Source organism: Numenius arquata, chromosome 1 (assembly GCF_964106895.1).
Source record: "Numenius arquata chromosome 1, bNumArq3.hap1.1, whole genome shotgun sequence".
Classification (NCBI taxonomy): Eukaryota; Metazoa; Chordata; class Aves; order Charadriiformes; family Scolopacidae; genus Numenius; species Numenius arquata.
In genome coordinates this window covers 133140134-133158196 of record NC_133576.1, presented here as the reverse complement: position 1 = coordinate 133158196, position 18063 = coordinate 133140134, and the positions used below count along the sequence as shown (strand labels likewise).

General features: G+C 49.5%; 1 protein-coding gene across 1 annotated transcript; it reads left to right on the top strand.

Annotated features, from left to right (window-relative positions):
- Nucleotides 1-15213: 15213 nt before the first annotated feature.
- FAM181B (family with sequence similarity 181 member B) lies at nt 15214-16305 on the top strand. The gene has a single exon (XM_074158640.1). The coding sequence runs from the start codon at nt 15214-15216 to the stop codon at nt 16303-16305; it is 1092 nt and encodes a 363-aa protein (XP_074014741.1).
- Nucleotides 16306-18063: the final 1758 nt, after the last annotated feature.

Genomic DNA, 18063 nt, shown 5'->3' with positions numbered 1-18063 from the left:
TGTGGGTCTCCACTCCTCTCTCCCTGAGGCATGTTCCAGTTCCTGATTTGGTCTTTTGCTGTCATTTATTTCCTATGGCCCAGGGTGCATAGTGTCAAGTGGATTGGGTGCTCTATAGATTCTTCTGAACTGCACGTCTGCTACAGCAGCTTCATGTCCTCTGCCTGACTGAGGCTGGAGGAGACCCCTGGGAAGAGCCATAAGAATGGGGTGAGCACAGAGCAACACTCCTCCTAGACTGTCCCCATTCTTCTCCAATTTGTGGCTTGGGGACCTCTGACTGCGTAGGTGTCCGGGCTTCATGGCCCAGATGGTGTCTTCTGGTCCTGTATAAGCCTAAACACTTACAACCCAGGCAGCCCCTGTGGCCCTAAAGTGCCCAACTTTGACCAATGTCGTATGGGCACAACCAACCCCTCCTTGGCGGATGACTATGGAGCAGAGCCAGCAGGATCAACCAGGGCAAGGGTTAGGGCAAGCCAGAAATCAGGCTATTAGTCAAAGTGTCTGGAAACCAGCTCCCTGGGCTACCAGCACAGACACATCCTCCAGATGTGGGAACTGTGTATCCCAGGCACTTTAAAAAAGGTCATATTTTTGCCTGGTGATGGGAAGAGGTAGTGTGCTTAGATGGGCAGCCCTTATTCCCTTGCCAGCAGGAGCAGGGAAGTCATCGTGCCTCTGTACTCGGCACTGGTGAGGCCTCACCTCGAGTGCTGTGTTCAGTTTTGGGCCCCTCACTACAGGAAAGACATTGAAGTGCTGGAGCGTGTCCAGAGGAGAGCCACCAAGCTGGTGAGGGGTCTGGAGAACAAGTCCTATGAGGAGAGGCTGAGGGAACTGCGCATGTTTAGTTTGGAGAAGAGGAGGCTGAGGGGAGACCTCATTGCCCTCTACAACTACCTGAAAGGAAACTGTAGAGAGGCGGGGGTTGGCCTCTTCTCCCAAGGGAATAACGACAGGACCAGAGGAAATGGTATGAAGCTGCGGCAAGGGAGGTTTAGATTAGATATTAGGAAGAATTACTTTACTGAAAGAGTGGTCAAGCACTGGAACAGCCTGCCCAGGGAGGTGGTGGAGTCACCATCCCTGGAGGTATTTAAGAAACGTGTAGACATGGCTCTTCAGGGTGTGCTCTAGTGCCCGGGATTGTTGGTTTGTGGTGGGGTGTTGTGTGTGAGGTTGTGGGTGTGGGGTTTAGTTGGTGGGTGCTTTTTTTTTTTTTTTGGTGTGTTTTTTTGTTGTTGTTGTGGGTTTTTTTGTTTGCTTGTTTGTTTGTTTTTGTGTGTTGTGGGGTTTTTTTGTTTGTTTGTTTTTTTTAATGTGGTTGGACTCGATGATCTCAAAGGTCCCTTCCAACCACTAAGATTCTGTGATTCTGTGATTCTGTGATTCTGTAATGTCATGCTGATGGTGCCTGGCCCAGGGAATCCTCACAAAGTCGCCTCTGGTTTCAACTCCCTTCTCCCTGTGATCCAGAGGACTCCCAAGTAAACGTTAACCTCTGAGGCTATTGCTGGACCTTTCTATGTGGCCTTTCATGTCATGGGGCAAATGACGGACTGTGGGCATCAGATCGTGAAGCTCATCTCCACACCTCCATCACAGCAGATTAGTGGTGTGTATTTTGCAGCTATGGTTTAGATAACGACAAGTCTAGTTTTCATGGTCCTTGTTAACCAAAGTAGTGCTTGATCTAGTTCCTCCCTGAGGTATCTGTTATGTCCTGTGACTGTCAGTGGCCTCTGTGTGCTGTGCCATGCTATTCAATACTCAGTGTATTTTGAATTTAGATCAGCTGAAATGTCAAATGTTTCTCTGATGATGTCATTTTTCCCAACAGAACGGCCTGGGAAGCAGCAAGTTAAAAAAAAAATGACAGGGAGGGAAGGATGTGTATTGAGTAGATACTGTCACAAAAGAGGTCAGATGGGGAGAGACTTGCTATGTGGAAGACCTAAGAAAATGCACAGAGTTGTGAGGAAGAAGGCTCAACCCCCTTACGCCTCTCTCCAGTGCAGAAAATGAGGAGGTGAGTTCAACTGGATGCAAGTTTGGGGGCTGCTGGTCTGGTGCTGGACCATCTGACACAGCGATCAGATGTTGTTTGCAAAACCTGCATAAATTAAATTCCGTGTACACGGGGAAAAAAATGAACAGGATCCCTGGTGCCAGCAGCTCCTCTTATCGCTTTGTAGCCTGTTCGGGTTCCCTGGCAGATAATCACCATGACTAACAGTTATCTGACACAGCCAATTTTGCTACCAAAATCTGTTTTCCGACATTAACTGACTATTCACAGAAATGACAGCTTCCCCCCCAATAGTATAAATGCCAACAGAGCTCTCCTAGGAAATAGATGAGTTTCGGGGACACTTTATAAAGTCAAGATAAGACGCAGTGAGTGTTCCAGAGAGCTGGATGGAGGGGCTGAGTGCCTTTTATTTCTCCGTCGTAGTATTTGTGGTAGTTTCCTTCATCTGATTTATGTCTTTTGCTGTTGTGTGTTGCATCTTCAAACAGAGAAAGACTTTGTGCAGTTGGAAGGCCACGCTGGAGAAAGAGCTGCCCACCATGCTTTTCATGCCAACTTGACTTTTGCTCTTTCTCTGCTGTTTTCTAATCTGTATTTTCAAGAGGTCTGTAAGGTACGTGGTTGGCGATGCAGTGAAGGCCACTGGGGAATTATCAGGGTTCAGATGAACCTGGCAAGATCAAAAAAGCTGAGGTTTAACTTAGAGCAGCTCCTCAGGCTGTTCACCATGGGGCTGCACATGATGCTGGCTCCAGATGGTGGTGGTAGCTGGGGCTGAGACAGGGGAAGAAGGAAGGACCAGGGCAGACATACAGGTCTTCCCATGGCTCGTTAACAGATATATAATCTAACAGGGCTCTGCTGCTCGGGCCAATTCCCTTTACTGACCCATGTTTCTGTAGATCTCCACTCAAGTCATGCACATTATAAAACTCCCGTTTATCCTCTTGGGACTGGGCAGGAGGGCAAGGAGCCCTTGCTGGCTAGATGTAATAACCTTTTATCCACAATGAGTTTTTAAGCACTTGAGAGTCAACTTATCTTTCTCAAGAATTGAATTCTTCAATGGATCTGCTCATTCCTTCCAAAAGGCTGTTGTTTTTCCTTTGAGTCCTTCTGCCCTTTCTCCTTCTGATTCTTCCTCCATGAAGCCCATACCATCCCATGAAGCCCATACCACACTTCTAAGGAAAATCCACCTTTAAATAGTGTATCTATGCCATGTGCTCACTCGGCAGCAGTCCAGACCCAGTGGTCCTCACCTGAAGGCCAGAGCTGAAGGCCCCAGACTGCAGAGGGATGGCTTTAAGATGGTCCCTTGAAAAAAAAATTACCAGACTTCCTCCAAGCAGGACTAAATAAACTGTCTTTGGGCAAAATTGAGTGCACAATATTTGCATTTCCATATCTTGCATGTCTGGCTGTTTGTGAGGGGTGCCAGGCTCAGAGCTGGCTGGAATCATTGGCAAAAGTGCCCACCCTGCCTGTATCTGAGGATACTCTTGTAGTCTGTACCCCCTCATCCCTCAGGGTTTCCCTTCTTCCTCCTTGTGCTGCCACCGTAAGACTGAATTTTACCTGTATTGATGACTCTACCCACCCAGGCAGAACAAGTTCCCCATATTCCTATTCAGATCCTTCTTAAAAGGGACCTTCCATAGGGCCAGAAGAAATAATTCAAAGCCCTACCCCAGAGAAAATATTGCCCCTCCTCACCTTCATTTTCCTAGAGCATCCAGCCATATGGACAGGGCTTACCACATCCAGCAACGATTTGCTGTAGTGTCTGTACATTCTTGGCATGCGGCTAATCATAGATATTTTGAGATCTTATTAAGCTTGTTAAGCTTAGTGGGTGGGATTGGATGACTTGGAGAATTTGTAGAGAGATGCTATGCACTTCGCCTTTCCAATTTTGGGCCAAGTCTGGTCTAAGCCTGTAATGAAGTGTTCAAGGCCAGGCTGGATGGGGCTTTGAACAACCTGGTCTAGTGGGAGGTGTCCCTGCCCATACTAGGGGGGTTGGAACTCGATGATCTTTAAGGTCCCTTCCAACCCAAACTATTCTATGATTCTATAATTCTATGAACTGAAACAGTTACTGGCTGGGAGTTTTCCCCCTCAAAAAGGAGTGTCGTGACCTCCGAGTGGCTAAAAAGCATTTTCAGGACATTTTGGGAAATGGTCCTGCACTGGTTTGACACCTCCAAAGGAAGCTGGGCCAAGTTGGCAGGTGCCCTGAGTTTTTAAGATCTGGGTAGGATTAGTTTGATTAGGTTGGTCATGGGGGCTCTCTTCAAGGTCAGTGGGAATGCAGGCAATTGCAGGAGGATCACTAAAACAGGGCAGAAAAGTTACTCTGGAACTGCCTGTTTCTCTCCACTAACAAGAATAATAGAACCATTTAGGTTGGAAAAGACCCTTGAGATCATCAAGCCCAACTGTTAATCTAATACTACCAAGTCCACCACTAAACCATGTCCCTAAGTGCTTTGTCTACATGGGTGAGATGCTCATGTGGGGTCCCCTTCTACAGCTACAATCAGTGGTTTTGGGGTCTTTTTTAATTGCTCATGAGTGTCTGTATTTGGCAATCTGGTGGGTGACATCTCACGGTCCTTACTAAGGTACATATTGAGGTGAATTATGGCTGTGCCTGGGTTCAGGCTGCAATAGCCGGGCTCCTCCTGCAGCTCCCCAATGGAAGGAACACCGAGACCTTCACACAGGTCACTCGAGGGAAGGTGGGCAGCGTACAGACCCTCCATCCTCCAGCTGGGAACCCCCTGGGAGCACCAAAAGGAACACACAAAAAGGGCAAGACTTGAATATCTTGATTGAAACCCAAGCCACCGAGAAGGCCATGACCAAAATCCACCTGTCACGGACTCAGCAGCCCCCAACACGCGTGGCGGCTGGGACACGCTAAGCAGGAGCAGCGGCGTTCCCACCGCCGGGCGCGCGGCGATATGAGGGCATGCCAAAGGATCTTTAGGGGCTGGGGTGTGGGGGGCGAAATCCTGGCATAGAATTTAAAATGTGCTCTAACCTTTTCTGCAAACTGAAAGCAAGAAAAATGCTCATAAAACTCGTCTTTGTGCACAGAAAGAAGTCCGTTTTTACACTGTTGCTAAGTTCCTTATTGTTTTCTGGCTGTTTTTTGTGTTTCTGTGGCAGCCTTTTCTGTGGGCCTCTTTCAGTGACTTAGCTATATTGGCCTGCAGATAATTAGATCAGTGCTATCATTTTCACTGTCCTTTTTCCTCTGGGGCTATTTGCATGATAATGGCAGTTTGTGCGACTCTCTCCCTCCGTCTCCCTCTCTCTTTTAACAAGACACCATTTCTAAACATGAAATAATTCAGGGGACAATCTGCGAGTAGCTCTGTTAAGAAAAGACTGAAAACATCTGGTTAAGAAAACATTTCTGGTAACTAAAAATCCAACGTTTTTGTTACCTATAGCTTTATAAAAAAAAAGGGGTTGTTTTGTTTTGTTTTTTTTTTTTACAGTATTTTTAGCCTATATGTATTTGCTGTATGCAAAGCTCCTAACCATGAACCCATACCATGCTTCTAAGCTTCAATGCTCCCACTCTGGGTATACATGTATATATAATGATTTATTATGTTTATCTAGATAATTTACAGACAAATAAGATATTAGGATTTAAACACTTAATGAATCCTGTGAACATCTGAAAGATATCTGTGTGCCACACAATGGTTTTGAACCCCTCTTGCTGTCAACGAAGTCTTACGTTCAGCAAGATACGCCCAAATCTAAGCATGAGAGTAATCCCATTGAAAGCCAGAGGTTGACTCGGGTGGCTGATACTTGTGTTGTGCGGCTTTAGGGCCTGGGGCTTTCCATGGGAGAAGGTATCAGGGACGAGGATGGGCCAAAGAAGCACTTTGTGCAGGAGCAGAGACTCCTGTTGTCCCCAAGTCCTGCAGACCAGTGGCCATCTCAGCCTGCAGACTACCCTGCACCACCACCAAGGCTACTTTTGCTGTACGAAAGAGGTGTTGGGACAAATTCCTGCTCCCGATGGGATCAAACACCCTGTAGACACATCTCAGCAGGGGAGTAAATAAATGGTGAAAAAAACTAAAGGGGCTTAATAAAATTTGTGCTGGTATCAGGAGATCATGGAATCCATTTAACATTTGGGTTTCCCCACAGCAACTCACCAAGGGGCATCAGCTATCCTATACCTGACATCTTTTAACATGGATCTGTCAGATCTTCATGTCACCCTGGCAAAAACATACTCCTGGTCCAGGCCCAGGTCTTGGAGACCTCCTCAGAGCAGCCCAGTGCTTTAGTGGATGGGTGGTGAGGCTGGAAATAGAAAATCATATTTGCCTGGTAAGCTTATTAAAAAATGCTTGAATCTTTCTAATGGGCAATTTTCAATTGGCAAAACTGGTCACAGTTTTGATAGCATTTTCAATTAAAATAAACCAATTAAAAATTCCACAACTGTGCTTTTTTATGAAAAAATATTATTGGAAAGAAATAGGGTTTAGCCATGTAAATATGGGGACATAACATTTTTAAAGATGATCCCAAGCTGCAAATATCTCATAACAATTGTAACACACCAGAAAAAAAAAAAAATATTCCTTTAAGTAAATACTTGCTAGGATTGGGCTGTGTTGTTGTCTGCCATGGGGTCACACAGCTCCCACCGTTTCACAACCTGAGCCCCAGCTCTCTCCTTGGCGTGGACACAGAGGAGATGGTGCCAGAGCAGCTTCCATAAGCAGAGGCCACCTTGTTGCCAGTGTCATCACGTTACAGATCCATCAGCTGAGCTGCGCCGGGTTTGTTTAAGAGACGTGAAGGAATAAGAAGAGTTACAGCAGCATTGCTGTAGTTGTACACGCCTGAAGTCACCTCCAAGTCAGGGGATCTCCAGCATGGTTGAAGCATCATTTGAGAGCTACCTGGAGTGGGAGAGAGGGCTGAGCCCAGGCCATGGGAGAGCTGGAAAGACAAGCAGACTTTAGCTTATAGCTACATGGAGGGAAGATGCCACATGTCGTCATAAGGTTCTGGCATGGGGTTTCCTGGAGTACTGTGTCCAGTTCTGGACTCCCCAGCAGAGGAAGGACAGGGAACTACTGGAAAGAGTCCAGCGGAAGGCTGCAAAGGGAGCACCTCTGGAACACCTCTCTGATGAGGAAAGGCTGAGAGACCTGTGTCTCTTTAGCCTGGAAAACGAAGACTGAGAGGGAACCTCATCAATGTTTATCAATATCTAAAGGGTGGGTGCCAAGAGGATGGGGCCAGACTCTTCTCAGTGGTGCCCGGTGACAGAACAAGCAGCAACGGGCACAAACTGGAACACAGAAAATTCCATACCAACATGACGAAAAACTTTTTTACTTTGAGGGTGGCAGAGCCCTGGAACAGGCTGCCTAGAGAGGATGTGGGGTGTCCTTCTCTGGAGACCTTCAAAACCCGCCTGGATATGTTCCTGGATGTTCCTGTGCAACCTGCTCTAGGTGGGCCTGCTTTGGCAAGGAGGTTGGATTAGTTGATCTCCAGAGCTCCCTTCCAACCCCTATCATTCTGTGATTCTGATTCTGTGATTCCTGGCTCAAGAAAATGGGTTATTCCCAAATGAAGGGCCAAGAGACAGGGATCATCTCACTAGGGTCATGGGAGTCCCTGATGCTCAGTAATTCTGAAAATTAGGTTGAATAATTGGAGTTATTTATCACTCAAGGAAAGTCAGTGGTAAGAGCTTCGCTGGGAGTTGGACCAGGTCCTTACTTCAGAGTGAAAAAATGAATGAGAAGACTTCTCTCTGAAACACTGGTACCAAGCTGTGTATGACCTTGGTCCACACACCAAACAGCACCCAGCCCTCCTACAGTCTTCTCCATGTCATGGATGGCACACGGCTGGACCCTGGGAACACCTCAGTGCCTTTGGTTTCAGTGGTCATTTTGAGATACATGAAGACTATTTTGCATCATTTCCTAAATCCTCCCTGTTTGTATCATGCAAGGTTTGAGGAGCTCCTGTCCTCCTCAAAGCCACACAGCACCTCCCACAGAGCCTGTCAGGAACCAGAAGATCAACTAAACTGGTTCCTGTCAAGCAAAGAGAGATTAGTGGAAGGATAGTGTGCAGCAAACAAGACAGTGCTTGACATTAGTTGTTATCTGTTTGCATTTTGCATTTTATTTCCACCCAGCAAAGCATTTCCAAGCAGCACCCTGCACAACTGGAGAAAATAAAGTAATGAGTTTGATCTCAAACCCCACGCATTTACCTGAAGAAATGTCTTTGAGTAAAGATAAAACCCTGAAAATTTCATGGAATACTCAAGGACTGAGGAAAAAAAAAATAATATGAAGAAATATCATAGAATCATAGAATAGTTTGGGTTGGAAGGGACCTTAAAAGGTCATCTAGTCCAATTTCTCAATAATATGAAAGTAATTTCCTTTCTTATTCTTTACAAGTATCTGTATGCATTTCCTCAATGAGTATTTCTACCAGTAGCCAAGTGCCGGACTATGAGCAGGACTTAATAAAATGAAATTACAATTTCCACTCCCCCAAAGGGTTTTTGCACAGCTCTTGTAGTGGTGACAGAGAGCCACCAGCAATACGCCCAAGTGCTGCATTCAAGGAAGCAGCCCACGAAACTTATCAAACGCACTATTTTTTGGCAGACAAGTTCATGTTTTCACAACTTTTGTAGGATTTTGATCTGTACCAGGTAGTTTTCAGTCAAGCCATAAATAATCAGGCAAAACGTAAGTGTAAGACTGATATATTACAGCTATTGCTCTTCCTGAATGCTCATGTTTTCGGAGACTATGAAAAAAATATTTAACTGCCTGAAGGCAACTTCAGTAAAGAGCTGAAAGCCTGTTGCTGTCACATTTAGAATTACATAGAAGATTTGAACAAAAGTCACAATAGTATGAGAAAGATGAGTGTTTCTCCGACTGGAAAGTTTATATAGTGAAAATCCAGCTACAGTCTGAAACTGTGAAAGCAACACAAAGTTTTTTAAGCTGGTGCTGAGGTTTGTTTTCAGAAGAGCTGCCCCAGAAATTAGATTTGGACATAGTCCCTCCCCATTGCAGGCTTTGTCTGGTTTTGTTGTGCTTAAGCTTCCCATCTACCTTCCCACAGAGAGATTTCCTTCACAATATATCATATATAAAGTGCATAACATAGCTGTGGAACAGTATGTACGACAGGACAAGAGGAAATGGGCACCAACTTGAACATAAGAAGTTCCATCTAAACATAAGGAGGAACTTCTTTACTTCGAGGGTGGCAGAGCACTGGAACAGGCTGCCCAGGGAGGTGGTGGAGTCTCCGTCTCTGGAGACATTCAAAACCCACCTGGATATGTTCCTGTGCAACCTGCTCTGGGTGGACCTGCTTTGGCAGGGGGGTTGGACTAGATGATATCCAAAGGTCCCTTCCAGCCCCATGTGATTCTGTGATTCTGTGACTGCTCAGATGAAGGAGAACAAGATGGAAGAGCTGATTCACCACTAAGCAACCCCAATTTTATGCTGGAGTAACCCCACTGAAATAAGGAATTCCACTCCTCTGAAATGAAAAGTTGGGTCAGGTTCAGCTGAATGACGAACTTTCCTATTCATCCAGCAGATTAAATATAGTTCCCCCATGTGTGGTCCATGTTTCAGCTGAGTCCTGCACCCCCCCCATGGGGGAACTGGCCATTGCCTTATGAACAACACAATCCCAGACCAGGACGCTGCAGGACTGGGCTGTGTAAATCCCCAAGATTTCACAAAATACTGGCAAACAGGAAATAAATTCTGTCCCTGATGAATTATGAACTTGGTTCCAGTGGAAACTTTGGATATACGAAGTCACTTGAACGAAGGGTTGAAACAACCCACTATTTCTTTTCCATTTCTAAACCATATATGGGTTTTTTTCCCCTGCTTTCTTAAAATAAGCATATAAAAATATCTCAGGTTAAATGTTTAAAGTCCACCTCAGACAACTGTCTAGCTCAGCAATGCTATGCTGAAACCCAGAAGCCTCCAGTGGGATCTCAGAGCTCAGCCCAGCCCAGGCAAGGACCAGGAGGGCCTTTGTGGGGTCTCCTGATGGAGTGATGATCCCACAGACCCACACAGCCTTGTGCTTTATCCTTGCACAGCTCTTTCCAGCGTGATGCAGTGCTTACAAACACACTCACCGGTGCCAGCAGAGCCACCAAAACCCACTTTGCCCTTTCTCCTGGCGGGAATATATCCCGCGAGGACATGAAACACACACTGAGATTGAAACAGGGGAAGGGAAACTGAGACAATGGCATCCAGGAGCTGCAAGAGGAAAACAGGGCTTCGTTTGCAGGGTGCCAAGTCTGCAGTCCTGTGCCCACTAATAATTTTGTCCGAATAAAATAGCATTTTTAAGAAGGCAAGACTGTAAAGGAAGGAACTGTGTATATGCACACGTGTGAACATGCCTCATTTGAAGGGCTCTGTAGTGATTTAAGGCAGGCGAGGACTGGATCTGCATAAGTCACACAATCTAATATCTACACACACTAAATTTAGGTTAAGTGGCTTAAATTTGACTTAAGCGGAACATGCCTTTCATCCCTTCTGCTGATTTTACTGAATATTTTACTGTCAATTTTTCTTTCTTTATGAGTGGGGAAGCACACCACTACGTTTTAAATTTTCTCCCACTGTTGTGAGTATAAACTTCCTGAAGATTTTAGCCTGTTTGCAAGAGATTTGCAAGAGTAAAATGAAGATTTTTTTTTTTTTTTTTTTTTTTAGGTCAACATTTTCTTCTGGCAGACTGAGCCTGAAGTGCACTTTATTTCCCTTTAATTTAACAGCTCCAGCAGCTTTTCCAGTTAAATCGACTGTTCATTATTGAGCCCATTTATGAAGGGCTGTGCAGTGCAGTTTAATGAATCCCTGGCACAAAGCTCCCTTTCAGCGTAGGGAAAGAATAGCAGCCTATTTAGGTCCTGTAGGGCTGTATGTCAAAGGCTGCCTATAATACTTGTCAGGGAAGGGCAGAAATTCCCACTGATATAAGAATGTGCAAGAAATCAACTTTCACAACCAACTCGCCGATTAAGACGCGATCAGGAAATGAGGCTGTAGGTTGCGAGCGGTGGCACCTGTTTGGGCAGCCAGATTTTCCCATAACTCGGTGACCATACGGGCCCTGCAACCGGGCAGGGAAAAAAAAAAAAAGTCCTCGCTCCCCTGTCGCAGAGATTTTCTTACTTTCACGCTGCCTCCCCGATGCCGCGGTGAAAGGAAAATGGGTGTTGTGAATCCTGAGGGCTGGACTCGGTGCTGGATTTGGTTTGCCTTTCCCAAGGGGAAGGTTTTGCTAGTGATCAGAGAATTATGGAATGGGTTGGGTTGGAAGGGACCTTTCGAGGTCATGTATTCCAACCCACCTGCCATGAGCAGGGACATCTTCAACTCGATCAGGTTGCTCAGAGACTCGTCCAACCTGACCTGGAATGTTTCCAGGGATGGGGCATCTACCACCTCTCTGGGCAACCTGGGCCAGTGTTTTACCAACCTCATTGTAAAACAATTATTCCTTGTATCAGTCTGAATGCACCCTCTTTTAGCGACGGGGCACAGTATGAGATGTTTCCCTCAGGCTGGATCCTAGTGGATCCTGTGTTTACCCTGGTGTTGGATACCAGACAGGCGATCCCGAGAGCATCAGGAGGGTGGATTCAGCTTCTGCAGCCACCTCCAGTGAGGAGCTGATCCACAAACATGCTGGCACCACAACGTGGTCCTCAGCTGTGCAAGGCTTTCTTGTTTGTGCAAGCCGCTCTCTCCTTTCTGGCCCGCTCGGTCCCTAAGGATAACAAATCGTTCTTCTTGGAAGGGCTTCGCCTGGGGCTTGGGGTTATTTTGTGAATCTAATCCCAGCACTTCCTGGACATCAGACCTTGCCAGCGAGCCGGGGTGGATCGCTGGACGGGCGTGAGAGCCACCCTGCCGCAGACTGAGCATCCTCATCCTGAAAGAGCACGGGCAGAAGACAAGCGTTGGCTCGTAGAGACGCGGGGAAAGAGACGTTTTGCAGGAATAACCAAACCGTTATTTCCTCGGAAAAATTAAGTTTCTTTGCAAGTTGTCGACATCATGTGGCTTAGCAAATTTCCCTCCAGGCATTGCCCAACTCGGGGTAATCAGCTCTGCTTGAGAGAACACGGAGAATGAGCATGTTTAATGCAATTATGAGGGCTTTCTAAATCTCCAGATCTGGTTGAGAATATGTAAATTTGGCTGCTCAGCACAACTGAATGCAAACTTTCCTTTGCATGCCTGACAATTGTTTTAATACTCTCCAATTTTTAGGAGGTAATAAAGTCTCCCGCTAAACCGTAGCTGAGCTCTCAGAGCTGTTTAATTGAATGAATTCAGCCTTACAGAAGAGAAGCCAGAGCTTTCAGCTTTTTTTTTTTTTTTTTTCTCTAAGCCACCGGATATTTAGCCACTCTGCATATAATACCACCCAGACTCATTAACAAACCCCGTCAGACAGGGTATGAAATATTGCCACTATGATGCTGGAGCAGATACCAGCTTGAAGACAACTTCGTTCCTGCTCTATTACGGAGTCATTTCACGTTGCTCAGACAAGAAATGGTCCCAGAGTGGCTGCTCCCATTCCCCAAGTGCAGTTTGAAGTGACCTCAGAGTGGATGCAAAACTCTGTAGTGGAGAACACGGGATATATATGTCGTTCTTTACATTTCCCCATCAATAAGGGAGCTTGGAGCAGGCTGCAAATCTCGACAGGGCTTGACAGGACCTCAGGGTAGAAGCTCGGGTAGCTAATCCAGGTCAGTTGTACTTGAGCTAAGTAGTTTAAATCCACCTCCTATGTCTACATACTCATTCTGAGACGGAGAGATACATAGATTTCCCGTAACCCCCTGCCTACCAGTATTTTGGTTTTGCTTCAATTACACAGTTGCGCTCAGAGCAGCTCCCCAAAAAAAGAAACTCAGGTTTTGCAAGGAGACCCAGTCCAGATGTGCCGGCACCAGACCCAAGGCCGTGCCTGGGACCCCGAGGCTGTGCCTGCTCCTGGGACCCTGCGGAGATCACAGAATCACAGAATCACAGAATGATATGGGGTTGGAAGGGACCTCTGGAGATCATCTAGTCCAACCCCCCCTGCCAAAGCAGGTCCACCTAGAGCAGGTTGCACAGGAACATGTCTAGGTGGGTTTTGAGTGTCTCCAGAGACGGAGACTCCACCACCTCCCTGGGCAGCCTGTTCCAGGGCTCTGCCACCCTCAAAGGAAAGAAGTTCCTCCTCAAGCTTAGATGGAACTTCTTATGTTCAAGTTTGAGCCTTTTACCTCTTGTCCTGTCACTGGGCACCACTGAAAAAAGACTGGCCCCATCCTCTTGACACCCTCCCTTTAAGTATTTATAGGTGTTGATCAGATCCCCCCTCAGCCTTCTCTTAAAATGAGATGCAGGTGAGACACCCAGAAAATCAGCATTTCTGTTTTACAGAGAATTTTGAGCCTTTTTTTTCTCCCCTCTCATGAAATATGTGCTTTCTCCTCTTTTCTCCCTGCAAAACTGGCTTTGCCTTAAACAAGTGTTTGAAACCACAGTGAGGTGAATTTGGCTGATTTTTGCCCCCTTTCTTTTTTTTTTTAACCACAAAGTACAGTCTTAGGAGCCTGTTTCCCTTTTCTTCTGCAGAGTTTTGCTTTCAGTTTTTTCCTTCCAATACAAAAGTGCTGAGTTTCTAATGAATCGATGCAGAGCAAGAAAACTCACTGTATTTCAGTGAAAACGAGATATGCATCTTTAGTCATATTTGGATGTTTAAAATCACTGAAAAGAAATCTAGAGCTCAAAGGGTTGAGGTTGTTCCGCACCAACGTAAAAGTTTTCTAGAGGAAAAATCAACCAAATGCCTTTTCCACCCCGAAAAGGTAAGATAGTTCCTTCAGGAGCTGCTATCAGCACTTTCAGTAGCCGTTTCACTATTTTTTCCACCTTCCATATGGAAGATTTATACTGCTGCTTCGCTAAATCCGTGCAAGTAAAAAATCTCCAGTTTTAACTGCATGCAACCCAGTCATTTGAATTCTCTACTGGATCACAGCGCTGGATTTTGACCGGACTAGGAAAATACAATAAGCTGTTCTGGGGATGTGTGTACCTGTCCCGATGGCTGCGTACCTGTCCCAGTGGAGCTGTACCTGTCTGAGGGTGTGTGTGTACCTGTTCTGGGGGGGGGTGTGGGTACCTGCCCCGGGGGTGTGCCTGTCCCAGGTGTGTGTGTACCTGTCCCAGGAGCTGTGTACTTGTCTCAGGGTGTGTGTACCTGTCCCGGGGGGGGGGCTGTACGTGTCACGGGAGCTGTGTACCTGTGCCGGGGGAGCTGTATATGTCCCAGGGGGTGTGGGTACCTGTTCTGGGGGGCTGTGCACTTGTCCTGGGGGGTGTGGGTACCTGTCCCAGGGGGTGTACCTGTCCCAGGAGCTGTGTACCTGTCTCAGGGTGTGTGTACTTGTCCTGGGGGAACTGTACCTGACCCGGGATGTGCGTGTACCTGTCCTGGGGATGTGTGTACCTGTCCCGGGAGAGCTGTACGTGTCCCAGGGGGTGTGGGTACCTGTTCTGGGGGGCTGTGTACTTGTCCTGGGGGGTGTGGATACCTGTCCCAGGGGGTGTACCTGTCCCAGGTGTGTGTGTACCTGTCCCAGGAGCTGTGTACTTGTCTCAGGGTGTGTGTACCTGTCCCGGGGGGGGGGGCTGTACATGTCACGGGAGCTGTGTACCTGTGCCAGGGGAGCTGTATATGTCCCAGGGGGTGTGGGTACCTGTTCTGGGGGGCTGTGCACTTGTCCTGGGGGGTGTGGGTACCTGTCCCGTGGTGTGTGTACCCGTCCCGGGGGTGATGCTCGTCCCGCCCCTCCGTCGCTCGCTGCCGGTGTCCCCAGCCGGGGGGGTGGGTGCAGCCGGCCCGGCCCGGCCCCCGGTTGCCCGGCGGGGAGGCGGGGAGGGCCGGGGCCAGCCCCGCTCCTGAGCCCTCCTCCTCCCCCGCCCGCCGCCTTTTCCCCGCCGCCGCCGCCCGCCCGCCCGGCGCAGCCCTGCGGAGCTCGGGGCGGCGGCGCCCGGCCGCCGGCCATGGCCGTGCCAGCCGCCCTGCTCAGCCCCCACCACCTCCTCTCCTTCTGCTTCCCCGCCGCCGGCGGCCTCCTGGGCTATGCCGACCTGGAGAAGGGCTACGAGGGCGGCGGCGGCGGCGAGGCGGGGGACTTTAAAGAAGCCACCAGGGACCTGCTGAGCTTCATCGACTCGGCCTCCAGCAACATCAAGCTGGCGCTGGACAAGCCGGTGAAGTCCAAGCGGAAGGTGAACCACAGGAAGTACCTGCAGAAGCAGATCAAGCGCTGCACCGGCATCATCGCCGCCGCCGCCCCGCCGCCCCCCGCTCCGCCGCCGCCCGCCGCCGCCTCCTCCTCCCCGCCCGCCGCCTGCCCCGCCAAGCCCCCGCCGCGCCGAGAAGCCTCGCAGGCGGCCAGCAGCCTCCAGAGCAAGAGCCTGGCCGCCCTCTTCGGCTCCCTGCAGCGGGGCCGGGCGGCGGCGGGCGGCGGGGATGCGGCGGCGGGCGGCGGGGCGGCGGGGGGGGGCGGCGGCGGCGGCGGCGGGGCTGGGGGGGGCGGCGGGCGGAAAGTGCCGCTGCGGGACCGCAACCTGCCGCCCTCCTTCTTCACGGAGCCGGCGCTGCCCGCCGCCGCCCGCGGGTCGCCGCCGGGGGCCAAGGAGCTGGAGAAGGGCGGCGGAGGCGGGGAGGCCACCGAGTTCTTCGAGCTGCTGGCCCCCGAGTACGGCGCGCTGCTGGGCGAGCACGCCGCCCCGCCGGACGCCTTCCCCGCCGCCCCCCGCCTGCCCGCCGAGCTGGGCATGGAGCACGGCCTCTACGAAGCCCCGCTGCCCGTCGCCCACCACCCGCTGCTGGGCGGGCTGCTCTACCCCGAGCCGCCCTGGAGCCCCGCCGGGCCCTGCAGCCCCCCAAAGAAGGCGCCGTCCGAGGGGCTGCGCCCGCTCTACCCCGGCGGCGGGGAGCCGGTCCCCGGGGGCGGCGGCGGCGAGGAGCCCGGCGGGCAGCTGCCGGCGGGTTTCGCCCCCTTCTTCCCCGAGTGCCCGCTGCCCCCGCCGCAGGTGCCCTACGACTACGGCCCCGGCTACCACCGCCCCGCGTACCCCGGGCTGTAGGGACGCGCCGGAGGGCTCGGACCCCCCTCCCCGACCCGAGGGAATTTGCGGGGGTGGGGGGGGACACACGACACACGAGGGGAACGGGCGAGCCCACCCGCGGGGACCTGACGGACGCTCCGGGGGAGAGCGGGGACCTCACGCGTGGGGCTGGGGGCTCCCCTTGTGTGTGTGTCCTTGTGTGTGTGTCCCCCCCCCTCCACCCGAAGCCACGGTCCCGCAGGATTCCGCCTTGCTCCCTGCGAGCCGCCTCCTCCCGCCGTTTGGGAGACGCTGCAAATAAAATGTGAAATACCGGGTTTTTCAGGTGTTTTTCTAGCGGCCGGTGACTCCCTTTCCGTAGCCTTCCTTAGGGGGGGGGTCAGGTTTTTGTCTTGCTGTAGGCAGAGGCGGCTCGGGGTACCTGGCTTATGCCACGTTGCGACGGGGGCTGCTCTCCTTGAAGGCAGCCGTGACCACTTGTAAATGATTTCTGTCTAAAAGTTAAAACTCGCTCAGCTCTTGGCGGGGCGTTGAAAATTTTTCCCAGGCTCGCCTGCATCGCAAGTGCTGGCGGATGTTCAGCTGAGGACACAAAGGCAAGAAAAAACCAACAACAACAACAACAACCACAAAAAAAAAAAAAAAAAGAGTCAAGTGAAGCAAAATTAAAAATGCTGCTACCAAAACTTAGTGTCCTGAAATTTAACAATGTCTTGCAGGATCTTGCAAACGGCAATTTACGGCGCTGCGTAAGTTAATTGATGGCGTGAGTTCGGGACAAAAATGTACTGTAGCCACTGGGGCGATGCGATTCCTACGGACGGTTGGATTTCTTCCAGGAATGTGTCAAAGCGCGGAAAGCAATGCGGCTCGGTCTCATTGTGTACAGGAGATTGTTTGATAATCATTTAAGTTATGTAAAAGAGTCTATGATAGGTCCTATAAAAATAAAGCTACACAATAGATCTGAGATCTGTGGTTGTTACTGCCCTTGAAATGCAGCGTTCGAGGGGCTTTCACTGCGCCTCCATCCTCTGTAATGGTTTCTTGGCAGGAGTTAAGACGGGCAGTGGGTGTTTTTTGGGGTTTTTTTTGTCTTTCCTAAATCTTTTGAAATGCCGTATTTTCCCCACAGCCACCCGTGCTTGTTTTGCCTTCATTTGTACCGGCTGTTTCTTTGACTTCCTAGAAAGGAGGGAATGGTAATACGCTACAAAGCCAAGGGATGAAAATTGTTACAGTTATGAAAACAGATCAAAATACTCGGGAGGGGCGGGTGGGGGGGGCGAGTGTTTCCTATTGAGATGCGAGTCTTAGAAGGCAATCCCTCAGGCTGGCTTCCCGCCAGCCCCAAGTGGATTGTTTGTTTTTGAAACGGGATCCACATACGGATCAGGCTGAGGTTTTACCCTCGGTAGCTGCAAATCCTTGTGCTTTCTATCTTTTAAAAGACAACGTGAGAGGTAAAACGGTTTTCTTCATTCCTCGACCCGGGTTTAACTTCTTGGAGACTTAGGGTCAAGCTGTTGGGATGCGTGGAGAGGGGAAGCGAGATCTTTTGGGAAATAAATCATAGGAGAATTCGTTTTGGAAATTTGCTGAATTTTACTTTTTGTGACAGTGAGAGAAGTATTTTATGCTGCCTCTTTCCTCCCAAAAAGCTGCCCAAGGTCTCCACAAGCTTCATGGAAAGGAACCACCATGGATGAAAGGCCACAGCACTCCAGTGTCTAATCGCTGAACCCCGTTAAGGAAATGCACTTTTCAAGTATAATT

Bases quoted from the DNA above. Each gene is read 5' to 3' on its own strand.
- FAM181B (XM_074158640.1), top strand. From the start codon at position 15,214: ATGGCCGTGCCAGCCGCCCTGCTCAGCCCCCACCACCTCCTCTCCTTC.